Source organism: Atractosteus spatula, chromosome 23 (genome assembly GCF_055471065.1).
Source record: "Atractosteus spatula isolate fAtrSpa1 chromosome 23, fAtrSpa1.hap1, whole genome shotgun sequence".
Classification (NCBI taxonomy): domain Eukaryota; kingdom Metazoa; phylum Chordata; class Actinopteri; order Semionotiformes; family Lepisosteidae; genus Atractosteus; species Atractosteus spatula.
Window position 1 is genome coordinate 7,663,356 of NC_142728.1, and position 27,320 is coordinate 7,690,675.

General features: G+C 37.0%; 1 protein-coding gene across 2 annotated transcripts in view; it reads left to right on the forward strand.

The window, feature by feature from the left end:
• Nucleotides 1-27,320, forward strand: part of LOC148816100 (disabled homolog 2-interacting protein-like) — a 365,406-nt gene that overhangs the window by 63,124 nt on the left and 274,962 nt on the right. For both annotated transcript variants that reach the window (XM_088940452.1, XM_088940447.1), the window contains one exon: nt 7,486-7,612. In XM_088940452.1, coding sequence (XP_088796578.1) covers nt 7,486-7,612 — 127 coding nt within the window. The remainder of the gene's footprint in view (nt 1-7,485; nt 7,613-27,320) is intronic.

The following is a 27,320-nucleotide window of genomic DNA, read 5'->3' on the forward strand; positions in this document are numbered from 1 at the left end:
CCGGCAGCACTGTGTGAGGCTGTTTTTTTTTTTTCAGAAACGTGCTGCGAGCGTTTGGGAATTCACACATCACTAATCCCACATTAATCCTTTCTCTTGGGCATGTGTCTTGACTCTTGAGCGCTACAAGTTTGGACTAAACAGTGTCCAGGACGTACAGTAGACATTTGTAGTTTTGTGTTTTGTAGCATGGAGGCAAAGAGAAATTGTATAGTTTATGCCCCCTTCGAATCCTTAGTTCCACCTATTTAATAGGCTGAAACATGTCATGTCAGAGTGTACAATATGACTTTAATGTGAAGTAGCTGGCTGTTGTAGGCTTTTAAATGTCCCTATGTTGGTGTTTGGCACGATGTATAGCTATAACTCTGACAATTATTCATTTTTACAATAAATACATACTTTCTAATCACTTGAATACTATTATACACACAGACGGTACATATTCTGTGTGTTTCTTTTTTAATACGGAAAGTGTTACTATTGTTCACCGGGAATTCTCATTCCCTCCCCTTTTTCTTACTTTCTGGTTAAAAAAAGGCTTGTAAGACTTAAAAGATGATCCGGTACATATATCTATGACTAAATGAATAATAAAAAATAAGCCTGAACAACAGTTCTGAATGCACTGATGACTTATTGATATTATTAAAGCTTAGATGAAAATTTGCTTTATATGTAGGATTTTAATGTATTAATAGATGAATAGATTCTAGGAGAGTTTGCATTTGATAAGAAATCTTACATGATAGGATTTATTTGAAAATTAAATTGAAAAACATTAATCTTTTATGTACTTAAAAAGGAAATAGGGATTTATGATAGAAAGGATAATACTTGATCTGATTTCTCAGAAATTTGTTTTGCTTCCAAGCAGCTATGCCTTATACACACAGCACACACACAGACTTTCCAAAAACATACAAACAGGTTATTTAACGTTAAATTAAAATAAATGCACTGTAACATTACGTACTGTAAAAGACGGTAACTCATACAGTACAGGCACCACTCCTACAGGAATCCAGATTTTGCTAGAAACTAACTGTAAGTTTACTTAATAATAATAATAATAATAATAATAATAATAATTGCTTACACTTATTTAGTGCTTTTCTGGACACTCCACTCAAAGCGCTTTACAGGTAATGGGGACTCCCCTCCACCACCACCAATGTGCAGCATCCACCTGGATGATGCAACGGCAGCCATAGTGCGCCAGAACGCTCACCACACATCAGCTATCAGTGGGGAGGAGAGCAGAGTAATGTAGCCAATTCATAGGTGGGGATTATTAGGAGGCCATGATTGGTAAGGGCCAATGGGAAATTTGGCCAGGACACCGGGGTTACACCCCTACTCTTTTCGAGAAACGCCCTGGGTTAACTTACAGTTTACTTAACTTAAGCCCCTATAATTGCACAATATCCTTTATTTTTTCACATAACCACATTTCTGCCAAAAAGATTTGTAATTACTTGACCATCCCTTCTGAATGCCTGTGGAATCTAATGGCATTTTCTAAAATCTAAAAGTTCCGCATCATTTACTTAGGTATTGAAATTATCTGACGCTTGCTAAGGGCAATGAATTAGAATATAGTCATGAATTAGCATAGTACAGTAAAACCTCAAGTTAGATTCACCTTGGGAATGGTAATTGTAACTCCTAAATGTGTTGCACAATTCATTGCAACTGAAAATTGTAGAATGTCATTTGACTGCCTTTCGTTGACTGTAGCACAAGCACAAACCCATTTTTCTTAGCTGTTGATACCATTTTGCTCAATAGCCTAAAAGCTACTACATTTTTATTTTTTTTCCTCCTCTTTTTCTCCTCTTAAAGACTGTTATACCAGTCTTCACTCCTCAGTTTATGTCATAGTGTTTTCCACTCTAAAAAAAAAAACCAAGAAAATCCCCATGAATTTCAGCAGTCCACTGGAAAGCATTTATACTCTTTTAAAAAAATTGACTGATGCAGCAAAAGCATACTAATTATTGTAATAAGAAAATTATTTTATTACGTTGTTAACATCAATGGGGACAAAAGCAGTATTTTGTCTGTTGTACTTTCATCACGTAAAAGAAGACTCAACAGCCAAAACATTTTTTTCTACTTTTTACTAAGGAATTAATCTCCACTTTGTTCCTGTTCCGACTTCACACTAATGCAGTGTCCAGCTCCGAGATTTGCACATCCCTTTAAACACACACTTAATATCCCTCTAGTACTGAAAGAGAGAAGTGGTTGTGCTGTCTGTTTTTAACTATGCAGTGTGAATCTCTTATTATACAGTCTCTGCTGTAACATACAGTATGCAGTTGCTTGAAAGAGCATCCAGAGCAGTACAGGACTCTGTAGGAGCTCCAGAATGTTCTTATCTAAGACTGTTCCTGGTAATGTGCCTGATGTCTAGGTCATTGGCAGAGACATTGGTAAACATGTCAAGGTGCATTGTAGGAGACATGCAATACAGTCTCCCTCTTTAAACTCTGTCTTTGAGTCTGTAATAATGACATTTAATGTAATGGATTAGCATTGCAAAGAGAGATCTTAGTTTTCTTTTTTATTGGCAAAGATGGATAAAATACTTGCCTTTGGTATTTACACTTAGCGATTGATTACTTTAATCTAACAGTTTCGTTGAAGATACTGTAGAAATGTACATTACTATTCTTCCAAGGTAGACCGGAAGTCAATGTACATTGAGGGAGACATACAATACATGGTTATGACTATGTGCTAAAGTGAACAATGTCAGAAAACGTTATTTTGCAAATCGCAGTATTGTATGTAATATGTTAACACAATCAGCCTTTCTGTTATTGGCACTTCATGATCTTAATTTCAACTGCAACCTGATTGATAGAATTAAATGCTTTCCTAGTGGTTTCCATTAATCTTTCAAGGAGCTGATGCCTTTGCAACAAAATTGTAATTTGTAAAATAGCTGATAAATGGAACAATAAAACATAAAAGAGCATTTAAAATGCACATGAATGGGCTGTCAAAGTCAATAGTTGTTTCTAGCTTATAGCCTACAGTGCCTACTTGGTACTTTACTTGAACAGAAACAATGAAACATGTTTCCTGACAGAATGAAATGAACGATATAAAATAAAACAAAGATCACGCCGTATATTTCATTACAATTTAGTTATGGTCTGTTAATCAGCAATTTTCCATGCAGTCAGGCACCGATGTAGACTGCAGAATTGTTTGTAATGACGTTGCTGTTAAAAGCTGACAACTGCAGAAAATTAACTGCCTTCTGTTTTTTTTTTACTTTACTATTTGCTATATTGTCTACTGCTGATGATTTAAAAGCCCCGGTGACTTTAATGATGACAGGATAGAAACCCCTTATAAATTATTTTCTTGGCAAGGCAATAGATTTGAGAGCAACACATTTGTGTGGCGATGTTCCTTCATTGAGTAAGTAAACCTAGACTAGTAAACAGTAAGGAAACAGAGACTAGAAAACAGGACTTGCTTCAACCACTGCCTGTTTAACCAGTGTGAACAGACTGTTCACACTTTTGTGACAAAAACTAGTTTTTACATCATGATTTTGATTTTCTCTCAGCTGCTTCTACTTATTTTTAATTGTCTGTGAAGTGAAAAAAACAATGCTTTTTAAATTACTCTCAAAACACTTCAGATTGTCAGGAACTAGCAAAACAATAAGAAACTGGAAAAATTCAGTCACACAATAATTCAGGTTTATCACATTCCACAGAAAACGTAGTTATTTGAATTTTATGTGGTACGCAATTAAAAAATGATTAATCTGTTTTTTTTGCATTGTGATTCATAAAAAGATATATTATTTAAAAACAAATATAGAAAAATATCATACGTTATGCTTTAATATGCAGGCTCACAAGAGCTGTGTTGTTGGTTTTTCATTCAGAAAGAAGTGGTTATCCTGAACTTCTCTTGTCATGTAAAATGAGAGTCAGTAAATCTCAGATTATCCATTGACTGACCAGGTCAAATTCAGAATGTCATCCTGGACACTAATAAATGAAAACATTCTATAATCCTGGAGATTCACACAGTCTTCCTCTTTAAACTCTGTTTTTGAGTCTCTAATAACAATGATATTCGGTGTATTGTATTAGCATTGCAAACAGAGACCTTATTTTTCTTTCTTGTTGGCAAAGACGGATATGAAAACACTTCTTATCAGACTGAAGGCTTAGTCTGGAATTTACACCTAGTGATTTCTGTGCACATGTGTTTATGTTAATCTAACACATTTGTTGAAGATAGACATTTACTGTACATTGAAATATTTACCTGAAAATCATCTTTCTGCTCTCCAAGGTAGACTAAAAGACCTGCAGTACCTGTTCTAGTCACCTAATGGAGTAATCATTTATCAGTGAGGGGTGATGACAGTGCAAAGACTCTATTTCCACAGCAAAGAACACTAGGAACACAATGAAATGTTTTCTGCAAACTGCAAGTTCAATTTATTTGTATTGACAATATAATATAATACAGTTATTGCTTCCTAGTGTCTTTCTGGTCTAAATGCCTCTCGTCATATGGTATGACAGTGAATAATACAATTAAATATCTTCTACGCCTTATCTTAGGATAACTGATACTGCTTATTCCCTCCGTTCCTTTCAGTGAAAAAGCACTACAGTATCTCACCAGCAGAGGGCAGAGGACTCAAGATTTGAAATGCCTGTTTGATAAGTAAATCAATCACAAGAATTAAACAGATTACAAGTCAATAAAGCATTGTAATATTCTAAGCCAAAACTTTCAGTGCTGAAAAGAATGAAAGATTGTTGACGGTCCCCTTGTATAATTTGAATAACATAATAAAACAGGTTTTCATTAGTTTAAATATCATTTATCATATAGACAGGATGTTTGCTGTCATTATGGCATTAATTAACCACACTCATTGTACCAAACAAAGAGTTTCATTACATTTGCTACAGGTAAACACTAAAGAAATTATTAAATTTAATGATGCAGTTTTGAAAGCTATAATTAGAAAAAACGGTGGTAACCTGTCATGAAAGTAAATGTGCTGAATATTTTGTCCTGAAAAAATAAGACTCTAGCCATTGGAAGGTTATCCCAGGTTAGTTCTTATCTGAGTTGGTCTCAAGGTTTTTAAGTTCTTTCTCTGATCTAAAAGTGACAATGTCAGTGGAGGAATGGACAACGTCACTTTTGTATCTGTATATGACATTTGTATCCCTCATCAGAACTAACCCTTTTGCTCTTTCATTTTAAAGGATACTCAATAATATCCATCCATCCATTTTCTAACTGCTTTTTCCAATTCAGGGCTGCAGGCGGGCTGTATCCTGTCCCCAGCAGGCAGTGATCACAAGAAGAGCTTCACCTTGGACTCCAGTTCATCACAGGGCAGACAGCCACAAACACAGACACGCACACACTCACGCCAGGACCAGAAGAAACCCACACAAACATGAAAAGAACATGTAAAGTCCACACAGACAGCACCCCAGGTCCAGAATTGAACCCAGGGCCCCAGCACTGTGAGACAGTAATGGCAACCACCCTCTTCCATGCCGCCACACACAACGTGTGTGATTCATTTCCCAGCTCAAAAAATGAGTTATGCTGAATATAATTACTGTTATAATTCTTTCACTTGGGTCAATGGCGTCATTCCTTGTAGCAAAGGGAAGGTTGTATTTGGTAGCGGCGATACAGACGAGGACTGGGAAGGGCTGTGTGTGGTGTCCAGAGAGAACACACTTGCCCTGGGTCATTTCCATGCACCCCGTCCCGGCATTCAACTGTGTAGCTCGATCATTTAAAACTGAGCTCCAGAATGCAACAAAGCAAACAAAACAACGCAAGATGTTAACACCGTAGAAAGGAAGTGGAATTTGGCAGTATTAATGTTTCAGGCGTACTGGAACAGTCAAGGACAATTCATTATGTCCTGCCCTTTAATATCCTTCCTCATTCTCCTGCTTTCAAGCTAACTCTTGCCTGAGACAAGCCCGGTGCTACTATATCAGAAAGAAATGGAGACTGATAATCAGCAAGCGTGACCAATTTCATTGCCTAATTGCTACGGCCAGGGAAAAATGTAGCGTTACATGTTTCTACAGTAAGAACCATGTGTGGTTATTTTGTTTCTCTCTTGGGTTCATCGATGAAATAGAGCCCTCGACATGATACTGTGAATAATTTCATCAGTCATTCCTATTAGATGTTTAAAATTGTTAATTTGCAGATAAGAGTACGTTGCACTCATGGAGTAGCTGTGTTGTTGTTTTGTAAAATTATTTTAATTGACAAGGATAGTTCTTAAAGAAGCTTTGTGTTATTGATATACTGTACATATAGAATATGTATGTCAATAACACCTGATAAAGGCTCCATGGCCAAAACGTTGTTTTCTTTCTTCTTTTTTTCAGCATGGAATAAACCTATTACTTGTTCCTTACTTGCAGCCTACGCATGCTGACGCAGCTACCCACCTGAACTACATACAGTAGAATATATACTGTACTTAATTTATTATTACTGTTTGTTTGAATAACAAGAAATGCACTTCCAGAAGAACACGGTCTGTTACAGTTGTGGAACCTCATTGAAACCTGCATGTAGAATTTCATCCAAAGTCACATGGATATTAAACTTAATATTGAAACTTAATTTTAGACAGTACGGTATATGCAGTAGTTTCCCTCTCTCTGTCTCTGTCTGTATAAGGTAGCTACTGAATGTTATTCTTTTTCCCCGAGAACAGATAAAACAGGTTGCTGTGTAGCTAACTGATTTAAAAATAATTCACTTCAGCAATTACAGAACACCTTACAGTGAAGTGGATTGGAAGGGCAACATATTGTGTAACCCTAAACTCTGATATTCAATAAGCTGCTACCATGCACATTGAAAAGATTGTTTGAAAACAAACAGATCAATTGCAGAAACATTTTGAAAGCCAGCTTTGTTATTAATATGCAATTACCTATTGCCTCCGTACAAGCTTGTATATTATGCATTATCGTACCTACATCTTGGCCACTTTCCTTCTCATCTGCTCCATACACTGGGCTTTTTTCTGAGCTGCAGAAAAGTTGAACCTATGCATTTTGCTTGACTAATGAATTACAGAACCCCTGTGCAATTGAGCTCAAGACCTGGCTCATTTATCAAGCACAGTGACCCCTCTGTAATTAAAATGCATTACTGAATAAAAAAAAGCTGTGAGTATGGGAAGCCAGATAAAGACTTGCTGATCCCTGTAGTACAGTAAAAACTTCCCTGTTGACAAAAGGGTGATGGATGGGAAATGTATTCAGGACATTATCTAGGGATCTGAGGAGGGCAGGGAAGAGGAGCAGAGGGGACTGGGTTCAGGGGGGGAGAGAGGAGTGCGTGTTGGGAAGACTGCACTTGGGTGACAGCATTTCAGTTTCTTTTCCATCGCTTTATTTTTTTTTCTGATTTCCGGCATCCCTTGTGTAGATTCATCCCCTGCTGCTGCAGGAGAGACGCACCGAGTCCTGCAAAGCAAGGCTACTGCGGCGGACAATCAGCGTGCCGGCTGACAGCCAGTTCCCACAGTACCAGGAAGATCTCACTGAGGAGCATGGTGAGTAGTGACCGATGGACGCGGACTGCTTACCCCCCCTCTGGGATGGAGTGAACAGTCCTGATTGTTTTGTACATTGCCCAGTCAATACTACTGTATATGCATACCCCTGCACAGGACTAAATAATCCTTCAGTGTCTTGCTGGGAGTGTTTGCTTCGTCAGTTTAAACATATAATAAGTGGAAATGTTAAATTAAGCCCATTCCAAACTGATGTTTTCCTTTATTTTAGTTGGATTTTCAGTCTTAGAAATTAGTTATTTTATTACTCTTTTTAAATTGCAAAATTTCGACAGTCTTATATGTACTGTATACTTAAGAATAATTTGATTGCCTTGATTTTATTAAAAAGCCATTTAGAGTCAGCGCTTAGCTCTTTTGATTTTTTTTCAGTTTGTGATTTTGCATGACACTAAGATGGAAATGAAGAATCTGATGATTGAAAGTATTTTGTTAATAGACAGTAGGTGCACGATCTGAACTGTGTTTTTTAGTATTGCAGTGGTTGTGTTGCGGTACTGTATATTTCACTCAATCCGGTTGTTTTGAATTTTACGTCTGCGTTCATCAACGTAACCCGCTTGTGGTGGATTCCCGTAAAGGGTGAGGTGGCCTTTGGTTTTAGAAGAGCGGAGCCGTTTGTGGTGGTTCTGGAACTGTGAAGCTGAGGAGGTGATGGAACTGCCTGATGCACAACAAAACTACAGTTTATAGAGTTTAAACCATAAAACATGTTAAGCTACCCAAGCAAATCAACTCAAGTACTATAGTTACATGTCCCTGTGTATATTGCCAGTAGGGGGTGAGCTTACCCTTTCCATGTTAGAAATCTCTAACGTTCTCTCAGATTATATATCAGTACTACCATGCCATCTACATTTGACAATACTATTATAGTTTGAAGTGCTGAAGTAACAGATTATTCTGTGCACGGGAGTAATTCTTTTTCCCTCTTTTTTTTCCAGCATGTGAGTATAGTGAATTTACTCTATGTTTGTGTTCTAAAAACTACAAGAAATTTTAGATGTAGAACAAAGGAAAATGACTGTATCTCACTATGGTTCCATCAAGGGCGGCCTGGTGGAGCAGTGGTTAGCATTGCTGCCTCGTAGCATGGGGGCCCTGGGTTCAATTCCAGACCTAGGGTGGTATCTGAGTTTATATGTTCTCCATGAGATTTTGGTTGGGTTTAATCAACATGCTCTGGCTTCCTCACAGTCCAAAGACATTTTGATAGGTTATTTGGCTTCTGGGAAAATTGGCCCTAGTTTGAGTTTTTGATGTCTCTGTGTGCGGTGTACCCCTGGTGTGTCTGTGTGTGCCCTCTGATGGACTGGCATCCCATCCAGGGTATGTTCTGCCTTGTGCCTGTTGCTTGCTTGAATGGATGTTTCCATAGTAAAGTTAGCCCCAATATTTAGTTCATTTCCACTTTTAACTAATGGATACTAAAGCATAACTAATGCTTTATGTAATGGACCTATTTTAATGGTGTGTCACTCCTCTAGAAACTGCAATCACAGTAAAGGGGTCTGTATTTATCAAAAAAGATCAGCTTATCCGCAAGAAAGACTCATTATAGACCAATGTTTCATTAGCAACATATTTTCTAAAAGTAGACTTTTTAAATAACATAGTAAAAGGAGAATTTGGCACTTTTTTACACGATCAAGGATATTGTTCATTAGTTCGCATCATAAATAACCAATCTCACATGGCTTTGAGGACAGGACTGAGTGAAAGGAAGGATTTTTTTCACAGAAGATTTGAAAGTAAGCTATCATATGTGTCTCACCCCCAGGTATTTAACAGCGCAAGACTGTCGTGGTTTCAGTTTTTAGCCTTTGAAACCCGCTGTTCAAGTTTTGCTTAACCTACAAGTGAAACGAGACCGCGTTCTCAGCCGAGTCCACAGCACGCATTTATCTACCCAGCAAAGTCATGCCATTTGGCAGCCCACTTTGGCAGGTGCCCCAGACTTAATAACAGTATGAGAGGAAGCTGGCATGGAGCCTACTGGCACCAATCCAGTCTGCTGCCAATGTCATTGTCCATCATCTCTGCTTGCTACTGCAATTTGCAGGAGACAGAGTACTGATGAGGAGGACTGTAATTGTCATCACAGTATATGAATTCATACCACTATTATGGGTTCTTTGTTCTGTGTGAAGCATTGTCAAAGTGGTCTGCTTTCTTGTGTGAGGTTGGACAAATTACTGTTCTGTGCATGAGGTATCAGCTGGAATAAGTAATAGCTTGTGACTTTGACACACAGCAGTTGCAGTCATACATCTAATGTTCTCACTGTGCGGTTATGCTGAACTATTCAGCACATGGTATTGAAATTCCTATACTCTTTTTCACCCCAAAGATAAAACTACATTTATGAAGGGTTTCGAGTCTTTTTTTTTTTCAGTTTACTGTGCTGGTGCTGTAGACATACAGTAATTGATGCTTCATGTAGCGAGTAGTCAAACAATAAGGATTTAGCTAAACTTTGTTTAGTAAAAACATTGTAATGTGATTTCGTGTTACATTAAGTATTGAGGACAGCATAGTGGAGCTGTGGTTAGCATTGCTGTCTCATACTGCTGGAACCCTTGGTTCAGTTCTGGCCCTAGGGTGCTATCTACATGGAGTTTGTATGTTCTCCCTGTATTAGTGTGAGTTTTTCCAGGTGCTCTGGTTTTCTCCTGCAATCAGAAAACATATTGGTAGATTAATTGACTTCTGGGAAAATTGGCCCTGGTTTGAGTATGTACGTGTTTGTGTCTGTGTGTCTGTCCTGAAATAGGCCTTTGTCCCATTCAGGCTGTAACCTGCCGTGTTCTCATTGCTTGCTGGGATTGGTCGAAACGGTTAGAAGATGGATTATGTAGTGACCCCTTTTTAAGTTACTGTCCGAATTCCTATAGTCTCAATAAAATAAATATGATGTTATTGCAAAGCTGAAATGTAATGAGGAACATGGCTAGGTTAATCTAGGCTGTTCTTTTGCATCTGGTAGGCTGATACATTCTGACTGAAACCTCTAAAGTATAACAAGATATGAGTGTAAACGACAGCTAACACAGTACCTAGCTGTTACCTAATTGAAACAGTTTATTTTTAACATGTCATTTGCGTTATTGTTTTACTCAGAAGTTATTTCCTTGCTGAATATTTTGTCTTCCCTTTTTTGATAAAAATAGCAGTATTGCCAAAAGACAGGAAGTGGTATGATTGACAGTTTGGGGAATAGTATTATTACTGGATATTTGACATTGTGTTATTTAAGTTTAGCTAATTATTTATGTACCCAGTGCTTAATTATATCTATGATACTGTGCTCTGAAGCACTTGCCAAGTAGTTTGTAGAAATATTTACCATCTACCATAGATTGTGTGTGCTGAAACAGAAGTTAAGTGGAGCTGCACAATGCTTTAAATGCAACGGAATCCAGACTGTAGTCTAGTGAAGTCTAGGAAGCAGGAAGGAGTACGAGCCAATATATAATGTTTAGCTCAGTGGACTGGAGTGACTGGTGTGAAGCATCTTGCTCAGTGGTACATTGGCACTATTCTCAGCAGGAACACGAAATTTCAACTCAATAGATTCAGAGTCCTTACCATTTACTGAGTGCGAAAAAAACTCTAATAAACGTGAAAAAGAAAAATCACCCTTATGTAATGAAAGCATGTTCTTATCCTTCATGTTTCAACACCAGATTGTCGGTTTGCACACGTTATTTTCATCATAAACGAAACAGCTGCCGATATTCATCAGATGGACACATTCTTTAGCTTGATACAAGCCTGTTTTAGACATTGACAGCTACTGTACACCATCTTCGTCTCTTCCTGTGATATCGTCATTGTTTGGTAGATGTACAGGTATTCTGGCTGGAGACACCTCGGCTGTCTTTCTGCCTAAACAAACGCGCTACAGTTCCTCTTATTTGTAATCGCGTTGTCATGAATTTTCACGAGGGTGTGTTTAGGTTTTAAAGCAAGTTTTTTCTTTGGTTACATTTGGTGTTACAGTATGTAATTTTAAGATTTCTGTCACTAGAGTCTTTAAGCATGAAGCTTTCAGTAACAGGATTTAATTGTGCAGGCTTACATTTAGTGATCTACCCATAAGTAGTCTATTTTCTTCATTCCATTTTCTGTAAGCAGCAAGGGGCATGCAATATCTAGTGAAGCAATCCTAACATTGCACGGATAATAGATAATACCTCATTTTTCTTTCGGTTACGGAAGTTTAGAATCATCAGAAAGGCTGCAAATTGGATAATGGCTTTCTGCCCCAACCATGATCATTTTGGTTCCATAGCCTGTAGTACTGGATAAAAAAAAACCTGGAAAAAACCTACAAACTCCACACAGACAGGAGCTCTCAGTTAGAGTTGAAACCAGGTCCCTGGAGCTGTGAGGCAGCAGAGAACACTGCATCACAGTGCCATTGAGCAATATGTATTTACAAAAAAATTTGTTGATCAATTACTGCAGCACAGTGACGCAGTGGTTAGCATTGCTGCCTTGCAGCACTGGGGCCCTGGGTTCAATGTTCATGTGAGTTTCCTCCAGGTGCTCCATTTTCTTTCTACAGTCCACAGACATACTGGTAGGTTCTTTGGCTCCTGGAAAATTTTGCCCTGGTCTGAGTGAATGTCTGTGTTTGTATTACAGTAGTTTGCCCTATGTCCGATCCAAGGTGTACCCTGCCTTGTGCCCGTTGCTTGCCAGTATAGGGCTCCGGCTCCCCTGTGGCCCTAAATTGGAAGAAGCAGTTATGGACACATGGAAGTTGATTAATTCTGTTTGAAACTGGTCAACAACCACACAAAACCAAAACTCCATAATTGATCATTAATTCAATGTCAGTTTCATAATTTAAAAGTTGCTAATGGATAATTCTTTTGGTAAATCAAATGTCATATATATCTATAATTAAATTGTAAGCAGTGATGTAATATTTATAAAAGCAATAATTCATGTGGTATATTTGATACAGCAAGCTTTTGCTGTACCTGATACGGTATATGAAGAAATTGTTGTTAGTCTTAATCCTGGATGATTTATCTTAGTATATATTCAGTCTGCCTATCATGGTTATGAAAGGATTTAGTAGGTCATCTTATTCATCAGCAGTTATTCCATGCAACAGGTTTTAAGTCCTGGCAATTACAGACTGCTCTGCAGTGTGTCATGTTCAAAAGTTTAAGTACAACTAGGTTCCTACAGTATATTACAAACTAAAACATGGCTTGTATACAACTACTGCATTTGCCAAACTGAGCCTTGTGAGTGTGCAGAGAATACATAGTACAAGTTAAACTGTTTAAAAAAAGGTCTTTTTGTCCTTTTCTAAAGTGCAGTGAACCATTTAAAAATATGAAAAATTGTGTGCCTACCAAATTAATTCATTTTACAGAACCCCCTTTAACCACTGTTCTGGCGAAAATAAAGGGAAGAAATATGTTCAAATTTTAGCAGCCAAACCACCATACATTATAATAATTCCACTGGTGCTGAATATTAGACATACTTACAGCTGAGAACTCTTGTGCTCATGCTTAATGCATTTATTTTTTGCTCAAGTTCTCAGTTGCTTTTTCTTAGGGATATTTTTCAATTTAGAGCTAGAAATGAAAGATTATACTTTGGGCAAAAGCCAGACCTTTTTTCTTCTTGCCAGAGGCATATTTTTATGAGTTTCAAAAAAATTTAACTCATTCACACCAGCCTTTCCAAATGAAGATGTCACATTCAATTTTGTTCTTGGCACTCTGATATGTTTCTTGCAAAACAAAAGGTCTGAATTAACTAACTGAAAAGCACAGTTGAAAAATATAAAAATACATATCAATTTGGTGACTTCAACCTGTAGAGATCAATAGATACCCATAGGCAAAGGTTTAATTTGATTGTGCTTGGCATGATTAATGCTATTTATGCAGTAGATCTGTGACTTCAATGAGTGATCTTCATTCATGTTGCTGTATGAGTTTTTATAGATTATGGGACTACTACAGTACATAGAACACTGTATAGGCTTAACAGTACAATATGGTATTTTTACTTTTTTTTTTGCTCGTGAAATCTTTAGAAGATCAGAGAAGAGATACGCTGTGAAGTTGAGAAGCTTTTCTGGAGATAATAGGCTTTGAGATTAATTAATAGTGTATTCCTTTTTACCTAATATTTGCTCTTGCTGAAATTGCTATGCTGTAAAATTCATCATTGAACAAAAACGTTTTTGAAAAGAGCCAACAGCAGCAATTTGTTTTGAAAGAATGGAAAAATGCTTATTAAATTTTGAAAAATATGCCAGACCACCACCAAATTTGGGTAACAATAAAATATTGTTTGTTCAGATGTATTCAGTAGTATGACTCCTGTGAAACATACTGCAGCCTTTTCCTAATGTTACATGCTTCTGTTTGATGTTTTTAATGTGGTGCAGCTACAGTGTAGTCCATAAGTATTTGGACAGTGACACAATTTTTGCTGTTTTGGCTCTGTACTCCAGCACATTGGATTTGAAATAAAACAATGGCTATGAGGTTAAAGTGCAGAATGTCAGCTTTAATTCGAGGGTATTTACGTCTATATTGAGTGAACCATATAGGAATCACAGCCCTTTATATACATAGTCACCCCATTTCATGAGACCAAAAGGCTGCTTTGGACAATTGGCTGCTCAGTTGTTTCTTGGCCAGCTGTGCCAGATGTTGCATCATTACAACAACTGGCACAGCAGTTCATGTACAAGAGAGCTAACAAAAGGTCTAGAGTTGGTTCTAGATGTGGCATTTGCATCTGGAGTCTGTTGCTGTTGTCTCTCAACACGAGTGCAAAAATTGTGTCACTGTCCAGATACTTACAGACTGCACTGTATATAAGGCATTTTTCAAAATGGTTATTATTTGGTGCTTTAGCGTTCCTGATTTGGGTGTTCACTCTCTAAGGCTCCTCCTACATAAAAAAGTGCCAAAACAAAGGAAATCAGGTAAAATAAACAGACAGACTGTAGAAGTACCAACAAAAACATGTGGAATAAAGCTACTGAACTTGCTGTTCTACTCTGTTTTTTCCCAGACCTTTGCACTAGACCTTTGTCTGACTGTCCGTCAAATACAGTCTTCATTCTTGTGCTCATCAGCCTTCTGTGCAGAGTCAGCCACAGCGACTTGTTTTATCCAGTCTGAACATTGTTCTGTCAGCTGAAAGGCATGAATTAAATGAAAGCTCTTCAGATGCACTGCATAAGGAAAGTAGCCTTCACCTCTTAGCAACCCACGGCTGTATTAGATATCGTGAGCTTCATTGAGAAAGGCAGGTGAAAAACATAGCAACGACAACGGAGTGGACAAGATTGGAAGAAGATGTAACAAAAAGTAAGTACATTATAGTACCTATTTTATGCAAGATTAATTAAGCAAACTCTCCTAGTTATCCTCCCAAATTCCTTAATGTGTGTCACTCTCGCAGCCATTTAAATCAGCCATGCGGAATGTCACAATGTGATACCCTTGTGGGGTGCAGATAAAATTATTAAACATTTGCTGTACAGCATGCCTTACCTCTCCTGCTGATCTCACATTTGATTGCTTCAAACATTGCTCTAATTGATTAAAGACAGCATTAGTGGGTGCCTGTATAACCTTATTCAGATTAATTGACAGCTTCCACTACGCTTGACTGAAATTCTTGTAAAATATCTGATAGACTACAAATACTGTATGGAATGGACCCAGTTTCCAAAGCTTCTGTTTTCTCTGTAAAAAATTAACTATTTATAGTATATTTTCTGAACTTTTTTCTAAACTAATCATCTATGTACTTGTGTTCTCTGGCACTTATACGAGTCACAAAATACATTTGAAATCTTTTGTAAATACATTAGAGACAGAGTGCTCACTGCTCAGTAAAAAAAGGATGAAAGGATACAAGTGGACTTTTGGAGAACATTCAAGAGTGAAGATAAGAGTGTCTTCTTTCCTCAAAGTGCTGTGCGAATCTGGAACAAGTTAACCAGGCGTTTTAAAGATGATACTTGGAGTCCCTTCAAGTAACAGCTGAATGATATCTTTAGATTATAAGAGATCAATACTTGGAGCTAAATTAACAAGATTTACGTTGTCTGTGTTTGAACGGACAACTTCCACTCTTGTGTATTTTTTAAAAACTTTTCCGTACAGAAAAGGCATTAAGGACAACATTTATATAAGAGGTAACTCAAGTATATCTAAAAAGGCACATCAGCAAAGAAACAATCATCTGATCACCCCCTGAGAGTAAGCTGAGAACTGACACTGTATTTGCCTTTTCCATAATTGGGATTGTTTTAAAAGCGCACAAGCATATTTTGTGTCTGATTAGAAATAGTTGGACAGTGCTTGTGGAATGTTTATTGTCACGCCCTGTACACCTAGAGGGCGCTGCTCTTCTGTCCTGTTCCTAGTTCCCTGTGATTATTCATGTCTTTCCGTTGTGTCTTGTTGTGTAGCTTATTTACTTCCTGTGTCTGCTCTGCTCCTGGCTCAGCATTGAGGGTACGGATGTCGTGAGACCCGCCTAGCACAAGGTCACCCCACATCCGTGGCCTGAGGCCATAGGTTTCTATACTGACATCGTCTGACCCCCTGAGCCTGGACTAACCTCCATGTTGCCCCTTTTGCCGCTACGCATAGGGTCTCTAGTGCTCTCCTGGCCATTCCACGGCTTGTCTTTCCGACATCCGTGACAGTTATACTGTATGGGCTAGTTTTCAGGTTATAGGGAAATTTTGTGCTTTAATGGAATTGATTTATTTAAATTATACATCAGGTAATGCAACCAGTAATTGTTTGAGGGTGGAGCAAGTCCCTTTGTATAAATATCTCAGTTACTGTATATATGTATATACTGTACTGTATATACATTTAAATATACTTTATAAAAACAACCAGACTGACAAGTAAAAAAAAAAGATGGTTTGAAAAAATACTTATCCAATTATGCTGCACTTTAATGTCCTTGAAATTATTATATACATGTCAAATTAGTCACGTAAATTGACTTTTTATTCTAAAAAATAAAGCAATTATAAATGAATGAATAATCCCCTTTAACAAAAAGAGATCTCTTTTAGCACTGTAGAACATATTTCTCTGCTTGGCTTATTAATTCACTTAATTCATGGGAAATGATGTAATATGACTTTCCTTGATACTGCACATATTGTAAGGATTATTGATAGACCATGCAGAACAGAGTACTGTATCACCTAACACGATGCTGACCTCAGAGACGTTGTCTGCAGTTTTAGGGCTGGATTGTAATAATCCACCAGGAAGGAATGGGGTCTTGGGTTTTGTCAAGCTTTGATCTTAATGGGGATTTGTCATAAAAATTGATTTGCATTATTCTTATAATAAGTGCTGTGCAGGTTAGGTCTGTGTTATGTCTGAGGCTGAAAAAATGTGCTGAGCACCAAAAGACACTTATTGCCCTATTTATGTGTGCATGCTTTTAGAATAATAAAGTGAACTGATTTTGAAGATTGATTAAATGTTGTGAGCGTAGGAGGCATGGTAGCGCAGTGGTTAGTATTGCAGTCTTAATTATTTTGCTCAGGCCAAAAACAGGAGTTAGGTTGTTTTCTTGTATGGGGAAACACACCATAGAGAAGAAGAAGCAATACTTGTCAGTGAATTTTCCTCAAAGATCTTCCTGTTTATTGAAAATATGGAAACACATGCCTCCTTTAAGTTGACTTACTTGCAACAGGAATCGATTGATGATATGATTCCTGAACATCGGAGAGCTTCAGAGAGAGTAGTCAATTTGTTTTAGTTACATAAATAACCACTTTCCTTTTTAATTTAATTTGATGCTAAATGCCTCCATTACCTTGATTTTATTGTTTTATTTTACTTTAGTTCTTGTATTCCCTGTGTAAAATATCTAGGCGAACATTTTACAATTACAGCTGTAAAATTTTAAGGCTCCATAATCTCTGGGTTACAATTACCACATGCGTGACATTAGTTATGGGGTTTCTGGGGCCCTGGGTTCTATTCCTTACATGCTACTGTATCTACTGTTCATGGTTTCCTCCTTCATATACGGGCAGGTTAATTAGCTTCTGGGAAGACTGGCCTGGTGTGAGTGTGTGTGTGCCCTCAATGGACTGGCATCTCTGCCAGGGTGTATCCTGCCTTGCATCTGTTATTTGCCAGGATAGCATCCGGATCCCTTGTGACCCTGTATTGGATAAAGCGGTTCAAAAATGGATGATTGAATGTTTTTAGCACATTTTTAATTAACCGATCGTTCATCATTGATCCAGATATACTTGAGTGGCTCAAACTGTACCATAAGTACTAAATCACCTAATTAGTGACAGAGTGGATTTGGCACAGGTGATGGGGTGATTTAAGCTGTTGAATCAACCTGGTACAAATGAAGAAAGAAATCCACAAAAAAGCAATATGCACTCAAGAGAACAGCTCCTTTGTGTCATTGGTCTGTTATTTTCAATCTGCGGTATTCGCAGGCAGAACCTTCTAAGTTGATAAGACATAGCAGCTGAATACAGATAGTCATTGTTGGGCTGAGAGCCCAAAAGTCACAATTCCTCACCAATATCGGCACATTGTGATTTTTTCCTCATTTTTGACCTTCTGCTTCCACTGCATCGATCCATTCTAAAACACTTTAGCTTTACCTTTATTTTTAACATGTTCAGGTAAGAGAATCACACAAGTTCTGCAGCAGAATGAGTTGGTTAGAGCAATACGTCAGATAGACTCTCCCAACAGTGGAGCCAAATCCTCTTCAGTGATAAATCAAAGTTTTACACTGACCACCCGTATGGACATCAGTGAGGCATAGACGTGCTGAATGATACATTAATTGTTGTGTGTAATGGACCAAATGATTGAAAGGTCCAAGGGTGTTGGTAGTGTCTAGTTGCTACAGAACATCACTTACTGTATGTAGTCATTGATGGCAACTGAACTGTATGCTGCTACATTGATCAGGTCCTGGGACCTCGTTTGCTATTCACCAGACCTGAGCCCCATTGAATATTTGTGATATGAGTTTTGATAAAGGGTTTTCTAGAGCTTAGAGACCAGTGATGCTTCTCCAGACAAATGCAATGGGACATGCACAGGTCACAATCTGCACCTAGTGCAAACCATTCGTCATAGGTATACACCTTGAACTGCTTTCAAACATGGTCACTTGCAACTAATTCTAAACAGCATAACGACTCTCTCATATGGATGCAATATGATATCACTTTACCTGCCACACAAATGTCAGTTTCTTCATAACGTAGTGAATTTGTTGTAGATGCGAGTGATGTGTTTCTTTTTTCTTTTAAATAATATAATGAAAGATATATTTTCACTTTATGCTCAGCAGGGAGCTATTTTCTTTCATGTCCTCACTTTAGTACTGAGCATGTCAGTTTGACATATGAGCATGTGATGTGACCATAGCCTCAACTCCCTGTCAAAAAGGCACATGAAAAAGGCATTACCTCATTGAAGAACATTTCATCCTTTTACAAGTGCAAAGGAAAAAATAATAAAGGAAATGGGCCTCTCTAAGTTATTCATTAATAACATTTTAATTTATAGTGTCTACTATGGCAGTAACACCCTGAAACAATGTTTTTGTGTCTTTCTTTGGTTTTACTCTTACAAAGAAAAAATAACCAAGCTATTGTCCTAATGATGTGAAAGAATGTGTGTATTTATTTATTGCTGGCATGTCTTGCTACTATACATCTCAGCTAACCCAAACAGGCAATAAAAATACATTAGAAATCCACTTGAGCACATATCTTATTCAGAGCTCCCTTCTTGTTCATAAAAATGTTTTTTTCACATCTAACTACAACAAAATAAATTTGGCAGTATGTTGCAGTAGTCTTCTTAACCTATGAAACGCAACAGGTGGTTATCAGGTCATCTTTTTTGTTAAGTGATTGACCATTTAACCTACTGTACTGTACACTGACAAGCTGAAGGAACTTAATCTTTTTAGTCTTGAACTGAGAAAACTGTGATTGCACCTGATATAAGTATTTAAAATCCTTAAGTGCAACCCAGTAGAATTAACAGTGAAACATGAACCAGAGAAGAAAAGTAGAAACTACACTAAAGTGGAAGTCACTACTTTACCGAAAGGGTTGTGGCAATAGTGAACAAGCAACCTTACCATGTTGTTAAGCCTTGGCTTCTTTCAAGAAACAGCTGGATGGGATCTTTTAATCAACTAGATAGATCCAGATACACTGATAACGACAATGGAGGACTGACCTGATTCCTCTTGTCACAGGTCTTTAAAATAGGGTATGTATTTCCAGTGTTTTAAAGTATTTACATGCTAATTTTTCAAATATTATAGCCAGGTGCAATGGTCTGCTGAACATAAAAGCACTCTGTGTGTTAAATTTAGTTCTGAACCTTTGCTAATAAATCATACAGTGAGATTAAAAACCTTGACAACCGAACCCTTTTTCTATTTGTTACACATTGAATAGTTAAATCTGTAGTAATATTATGGGATTTCTAAATACAGTTCTGTGTGTACTGAATAAAGGAAATAATCAGTTTATATCCAAGTTACAGTATATAATTATTCTTATATTGATATGGTATACAGAACAGGATTCAAAAAAGTGTTTTCTTAGAAAACTGTCATTTTAGCAAAGGTAGTCTTAAAGGTTATTTTTACTGTTTGTTTTTACTGTATTCTAATGAAGTGATAAAATGGAGTACTCTATCGAGAAGTGGTTAAGGCACTGTACTGGAACATTGAGGGCTCAAATCCCAGGTGAATGCAGCTGTTTGTAGCCTTGAGCAAGGTACTTCTCTCAAATTGCTCCAGTTATTTCCCTGCTGTATAAATGGTCGAGGTTGTCATGATAAATGGTAATTTGTTCTCAATTGAATTAGCTGGTAAAATAAAGGGAAGACATCTTCTTTCTTGTACTGTTCATGGTGGGATTGAATGATTTGCTGCAATTTACTCAGAAGCACTTTATCAGAAAGTCTTTTTCCAGAAAGGAGATTTAGACCTTTTAGGTTTAATGCAGTAGCATAAAGAAGGATGTAGGCATACAGTATATACTGTACAAGACTTGTTGCTTCTGCTTTCGACAATTTCTGAAATGACTGAAATTGCTTAAACTTTGTTTTCTGAAGAGAAAAGACTAAAACCACAAAATTAATTGATACAGAGTCTTTGAAGAGTAGACGCATATTACCTGGCTTTTCTTCTCTAGTCTTTCTTTACTGCTTTCTGTGATGACAACGGGCTGCAAGCGATTCGAATTCCATGTTGTTTATTCCCATATAATCTTAATAGGTGACATCAAAAGCATATTTCTCTTAAACAAAACACAACTCAAACAAGTGTTTAGCCAGCCTAATGTTAAATTAAATAGAAAATTATTTGCTACCTCGTGAATGCACAAACCCCCCAAATTTTGTAAGTATTAAGTGCTGATGATATTCAGCAACAAGGGTATATTTTCAGAAAATAAATTGTTTATTGGTAAAGGAAATCATATGTAAATTAGAATCTTGTTAGTATACACATGAGACCCCTCATTTTTCATTGTATTTCATTGTATTGCTGTATTGTGCTGATTTACTGGCTTGTGATTTCATTAGCTCCTGTTTTTATATCTGTATTTAACATCAGCCAAGGATTAATTGCTGATCCCTGGTTTTAAAAAGTCAGACTGTTTTGATAGGACTTTCTTCTCTAGAAATAATGTCCATTAAGTCTGTTTTAATACTTCGTCTTTTTTGTGCACCTCAATTTAATCCTGTGGAATTTAGCATCCGTATTGTAAAGTATAAACTTAGGATTCTTAAAGGTACTGATGCAAATACACATTTGATTGTCGTAGAATTTGCACAGGTACTTTAATGATTAGTACAGTTCCTTTCTCACTTTAAACAGCTAGTAACGCTAGAGCATTTGTCTAGTGTAGACAAGACCCACAGCAACTTCTTCAACTTCAAAAAATAAATTCTTGACTCAGTGTTTCCATTTCTCTATCAATGTATTGATAGGTTGATGGGGATAATTATCTCTATTGGTGGTGAATAATAATCGTGATTGTGATGGTCATCATGTTATTTACTGTATGTAGAGCCTTACATTACACACTTATCTCAAGGCACTTTCCAATAAAACAAAGCAAAGACAAAAACAACTGCAATACGTTCCACAGCCTTGAGGCAACAGAACTTCAGAGCCTTGTTTCTGGAACTGAAAGAAGGCCAGAGTTCATAAAACACAAAAAATATTTAAGTGTATAGGGAGTAAGCAGTACCAATCCCAGAGCCAAGTGTGCAGTATGTGTAAAATAAGAAGTGGTTTTCATGGAAGACTTCACGGTCTTCTCAGAGACTTGGGAAATAGCAAAACTAATTGTTGGAGTCAGAAATTAAAATGTACTCTACCTGAGTAATTTTAAAGCATACAGCGGTTCACTAATTGTTCTCTCACTTATGCTTTTCTTAATCTATCTTAAATTATTTGAAAACAATAGATCAGAACAGGAATTCCCTGTAGCAGATGCTCTGACAAACACTAAGCTAAGACTTTACGGGAATGCTAAACAAGTCATCTACTAGCTGAACTACTGTACGTGATGTTCCTACAATGACAGATTGAAGGAGATGGACCTTTTTTAGAGGAGTGCATGGGAACCTGATTCAAGTACGCAAAATCCTCAAAGTCATTGACAGAGTAAACCCAGCGGATTTCTTCCAAACGAACTGTGAAATACAAAACTACAGGACACAAGTAGAAACTGTGTTTTTAAAACAGAGAACAGGACGCACTTGCTCACCCAAAAGGTTGTCAATGACAAAGCACTCGGCCATGTTGTTGAAGTTGATACACTGGTTGCTTTAGAAAAACAGCTGGATGAGATCCTTGCATCAATGATCTACAAACTAAAAAACAAGCTAGATAGGCTGAATGCCCTTTTCTGTTGTGTAACTGTTATTATGCTCTGAGTTGGAAGCTGGGACAATACGAATAAAACATTGTATTGTAACGAAAACATATAGACATTATAGAATTGATGGCAATACTGAAAGTGAAAATGTATTACAAAAACTATTAACAATTGTAATCTATTAATATAAATTGGAGGTTGTGTGCCGATAATAAGAAATGCATGTACTGTACACAATACATGTAGGCTCATGCTTTTGTTGTAAGAAGTGCATTCAGGACTGAATAAATAAAAGAGAAGATCCTCTTGGTAATATATCTAAGGACAACTTTTTGCTTAGCATCCATGAATATTTTCAGAAGACTGTCAAGAATGGCTTTGGAATCTTTTTCACATATATAGATCAAGGCAGAAGGGATGAGTGAATGTAATGAGCTTGCTGTGAAAGCTCATGCTTTTGGGATAAAGCAAAACAGTTAAGATTCTGCTCTTGTACGATACACAATTCAGCCGAAGGTAATTACTCTCTTTCCTCCCTCTGTAGACCACATATAATATTGCCAATTCAGGTAATACATTTTTCCCCTTTTATTTTATTTTCTTAGCTTTCATTTAATTTATTTCATTTTCATTTCTTTTTTTAAATTGAATTTAAAGCATTGCTTTTAAGATCCGAGAAACAAAATAGGAAAATCTGAAATTCTTGGAATAGGAAATTCTGAAATTATTCAAGGTCACATATTGGAAAAAGAACAGCTTCAAAGAGCCATTTCTTTATAATCCTGCCTGTCACTCAGTCCCAAGTGTCTCTGTCATTTACAGTTTTGGACTAGGGACAAAGGCACAGGTTTTGCAGCACACAGATCCTTTTGACGGCCAATAGGGACAAATAAAAAAAAAGCTTTATTAATTTTAAGTTTGTTTCCTATTTTTAATATCACCTGATATATTGTTTATACTAAGTGCCATTATTTCTATATAAATGACATCTTATATTTCTTGAATGTATATCTTACACATACTGTAGATAGGGAGTATTGTGTGTGTTGTCTAAGAATTGTTCTCTTTTCTACCAAAGAAAATAATGCTATTATATGTTTTCATTACTCTGGTCACTAAATACGTCTCCAACTACTGTAGATAAAATTGTTTTGCTTACTACTTTTTTGTACTGTAGATGTACTGCAGGCACCCTTCTTCATATGGTTTGCTAACACCACCTTATGCAGATATTTGCAATAGAAATTAAACAAAACATACAGTAACTGATCCTATTTATACAGTGTACCAGAGGATCCACATGGCAACTAGGAGGAAATGTATTTGCAAGCTGAGAACATGAGGAGCTATTCTGCCATGTGGCTGAATGTTTCTTTAAAAATAACCCATCTTGCTAAGTCAGTAGGAACAGCAACATCCGAGAATTGAATACTTTGTGAATTTTGGGAATATTGGGTGGGCCAGTTTGGCATAACCCACTTGGTTGATCGGACAAGAAGGCTCAAACCCCATTCAGAGAGCAACCAAGGGGCAGCTTAAATGTGGATATGAGGTGGAGAAGGAAAGCTTGAGACAAACGCAATGGGAGGTGTTTGTGTTCCATATATGTGTAGTATAAAGCTCATTTCTGTTAGATAATCATAATTAGATTATCAGGCACAGATGTGTGTGATTGATTTATCGCTGTTACCCCTCCCAAAGTTCAGTTAACAATTTCTATTTATCCCTTACAATGACTTTGCAAATATTCTGAGAAAAGGAAGCTTTTTTGTTGTCTGTATGTGTTCTAAATTGGTAATTGTGACTTATTACAGAATTAAATTTACCTTATTGTATTGGGAAAGACAGGTGCAAATGTAATGTGGTGGTATTCTCTTCATGAATATGGCTCTTGTTCTGTCTTTTCTTGGCTAGCAGTTTGACACCAGTACCACTCTTCCCAAATTATTTTTTCTACTTTCTATTCATCAGCTCTTTAGTATAATACATTTGCATGTACAGGTAAAAGTATGATTAATTCTTAACTTTTGACCTCTTAATGCTCACTGTACAGTATGTGTAATTCCTTTGTTTTTTCAAAGAAAACCAATATAATTTATTACAAAGATTGAATGTAGTTGCATAAAAAGCTGATCAGTACCACATAGACGTAGAAGCAGAATTTCAGTAAGCAAATCTCATCAGTGCATTAGATTCCATAGTCTAATGAAACACCTTGGCCACTGTTCTTTGAGGCAGAAAGATTTAGTTTTATTAGCTCAGATTTGTTTTTTGATAGGGGATTAGCCTTGTTCTTTCTTGTAGTCTTTTTCAAACTATAGCATCTCTGTCATGAGAATTGAAGAAAAGTGAAGAATGCTTAGATAAAACAAAGGGTCAATCCTCAGGACATACATTATATGGCAGAATCATAAACCAGACATTTAAATATAGTACCTTATTTTCTTTCATCCTCGTGACTTGAAGTTTATTGAATGCTGTATCACTAATCTTTGAAGTACAAAGCTGGAAAACATCACTTGCAACTCCTGACAGTTCCCTGAAATGCTTAGGGAAGAAAAGCTCAACTTCAAAAAGTAGATCTATAAAAATCAAAGTAAATCAAAATGTGAAATACCATCACATGTAATCAATATAATTTAAATGCTTGTTCAATATGCATATACTGTATGAAATATACTGTATGCATATACAGGTGAAAATCTGATAGAAGTCTGACCTGTAAAGCAGGTCATCTTTGACATGACAATAGCTTTTTCATAGCTTCAAGCTCAGCATTTCCCATTTTGTATTTATAGTTTTTGTTTTTGCCGACGGCATGATATACTGTGCGCTAGTGTATATTAGATATCATCTGCCACATGTGTTCCCAATCTTGAGTTGTTTCTAAACCTTTTCAATTTAGTTTGCTGCTTCTGTAGTGTTTACTAATCCTCCTGTTTTGCTATCATCTGCAAACCTGACTAGCAGATTATAATTGATCTACAGTAGATCATTGATATAAATTAGGAAGTACAGTGGTCCAAGTATAGATCCCTGTGGTACTCCACTGTCACTTCAATCTGAGCATTCACTCCATATCTGAACTCAGTTTCCTATTAACCAATCCTCAGTCCTAACACATATTTCCGCAAATGCCTATATTAATAATAATAATAATAATTGCTTACACTTATATAGCACTTTTCTGGACACTCCACTCAAAGCGCTTTACAGGTAATGGGGACTCCCCTCCACCACCACCATAAGGTGTCATTTGAGAATTTACAGTACAGGATGTGCAGTGGTTGGCATTGCTGCCTTGCAGTGCTGGGGCCCTGGGTCAATTCTGGACCTAGGGTACTGTCTGCATGGGGTTTCTGAGTTCTGCCTGTGTTTTCATTCCTTCAGGCTCCCCGGTTTCCTCTCACACTCCAAAAACATACTGGTGAGTTAATTGGCTTCTGGGAAAATTGGCCCTGGTTTGAGTGTGTTTGGCGTCCCATCCAGAGTGTACCTGGCCTTCCGCCCATTGCTTGCCAGCTCTCCTGTGAACCTGGGTTGGATGAAATGGTTAGAAAATGGATGGATGAAATAATACACAAGTTCACTTGTGTGTATTTTCTCTTATTTTCTCAAGCAGGCCAATAAAATTGTCAGTTGGTCCTTTGAATGAGATATACAGAACTGAGATATAAGCAGTGTTACCTGATATGAAATAATACAACCAATGGCCTATTTATATAGTAAGTAATGTGTGTAGTTTGTGCTCAATGTGAGAATCTATCCTTTAAGCTCTTTAGCAGTAACCCCAAGTTCAGCCTGGAATGGTAATCCTGCTCAGAAAACTGTAATCCAAGATTAGGCTGCACATGCTCAGAGTATTGTCAGGGGCAAAAGCCAAAAGTTTTTTTGATTAGTCAAGTCACGGTGTATCAGGAAACTGTAATTTCTGCATGACAGGAAAGTGCCATTTACACCAAAGCACTAAGGAGGTTATGGGTAAGTACAGTATGTTTTAAACAAGATAAGGAAATTAGGACTCATTTAACACCCAAGTATTTAACTTACTGAGCCAGTTTTTAAAAGCTGTGGTCCAAATCGTTTGCCATTCAAAGATTCGATATCGCAGGTAAACAGTAGCATGGTCAAAACTTATCAGCTGAGCTCAGACTAAAATTGCTAATTTAAAGAATCAACACAACATTGGCTTTGCTAGCCAGGTGTAACAGGTCCCCTTTGTGGTAGTGCACTTTAATAATAATTGGCATAAAAACAGTTACCAACGTATTAAAGTACAGCTGTTAGCATCTGACAACCACCTGGAGTGCTGCATACTTACTATAAAAATATCTGGCCTAATATGGCTGTCAAAAATATATTAGATGTGGTTTAATCCCAATCATTTATAAAATCAACTATCTTGAGATGTAAATACACTTTAAAATGACATTGAAGTTGCAGAGTTATTTTGAGAACTGTTTGCAGTGCTTAAGTTTCCTTTTGAGTCCTGCAGTAAGAACAGTCTGTTGCTGGTGTCTTTGCTTTTAGTCAGTCGATTCATCTCCTGCTGTGAAACTGTGATATCAGGATTTCCCTTTGAATAGACTATATGTTATTTTGATTCCCACTTTTTGCATGTTTTATCTTTCCTTTTCCCCTAAAATTTAAAGCTTCAATTTAAAAGCCAGTGGTGTTTTAAAAAGCAATGTATTACTATATCATGCTGCTGTGTACCGTATATATATATAAAAAGATTAATTT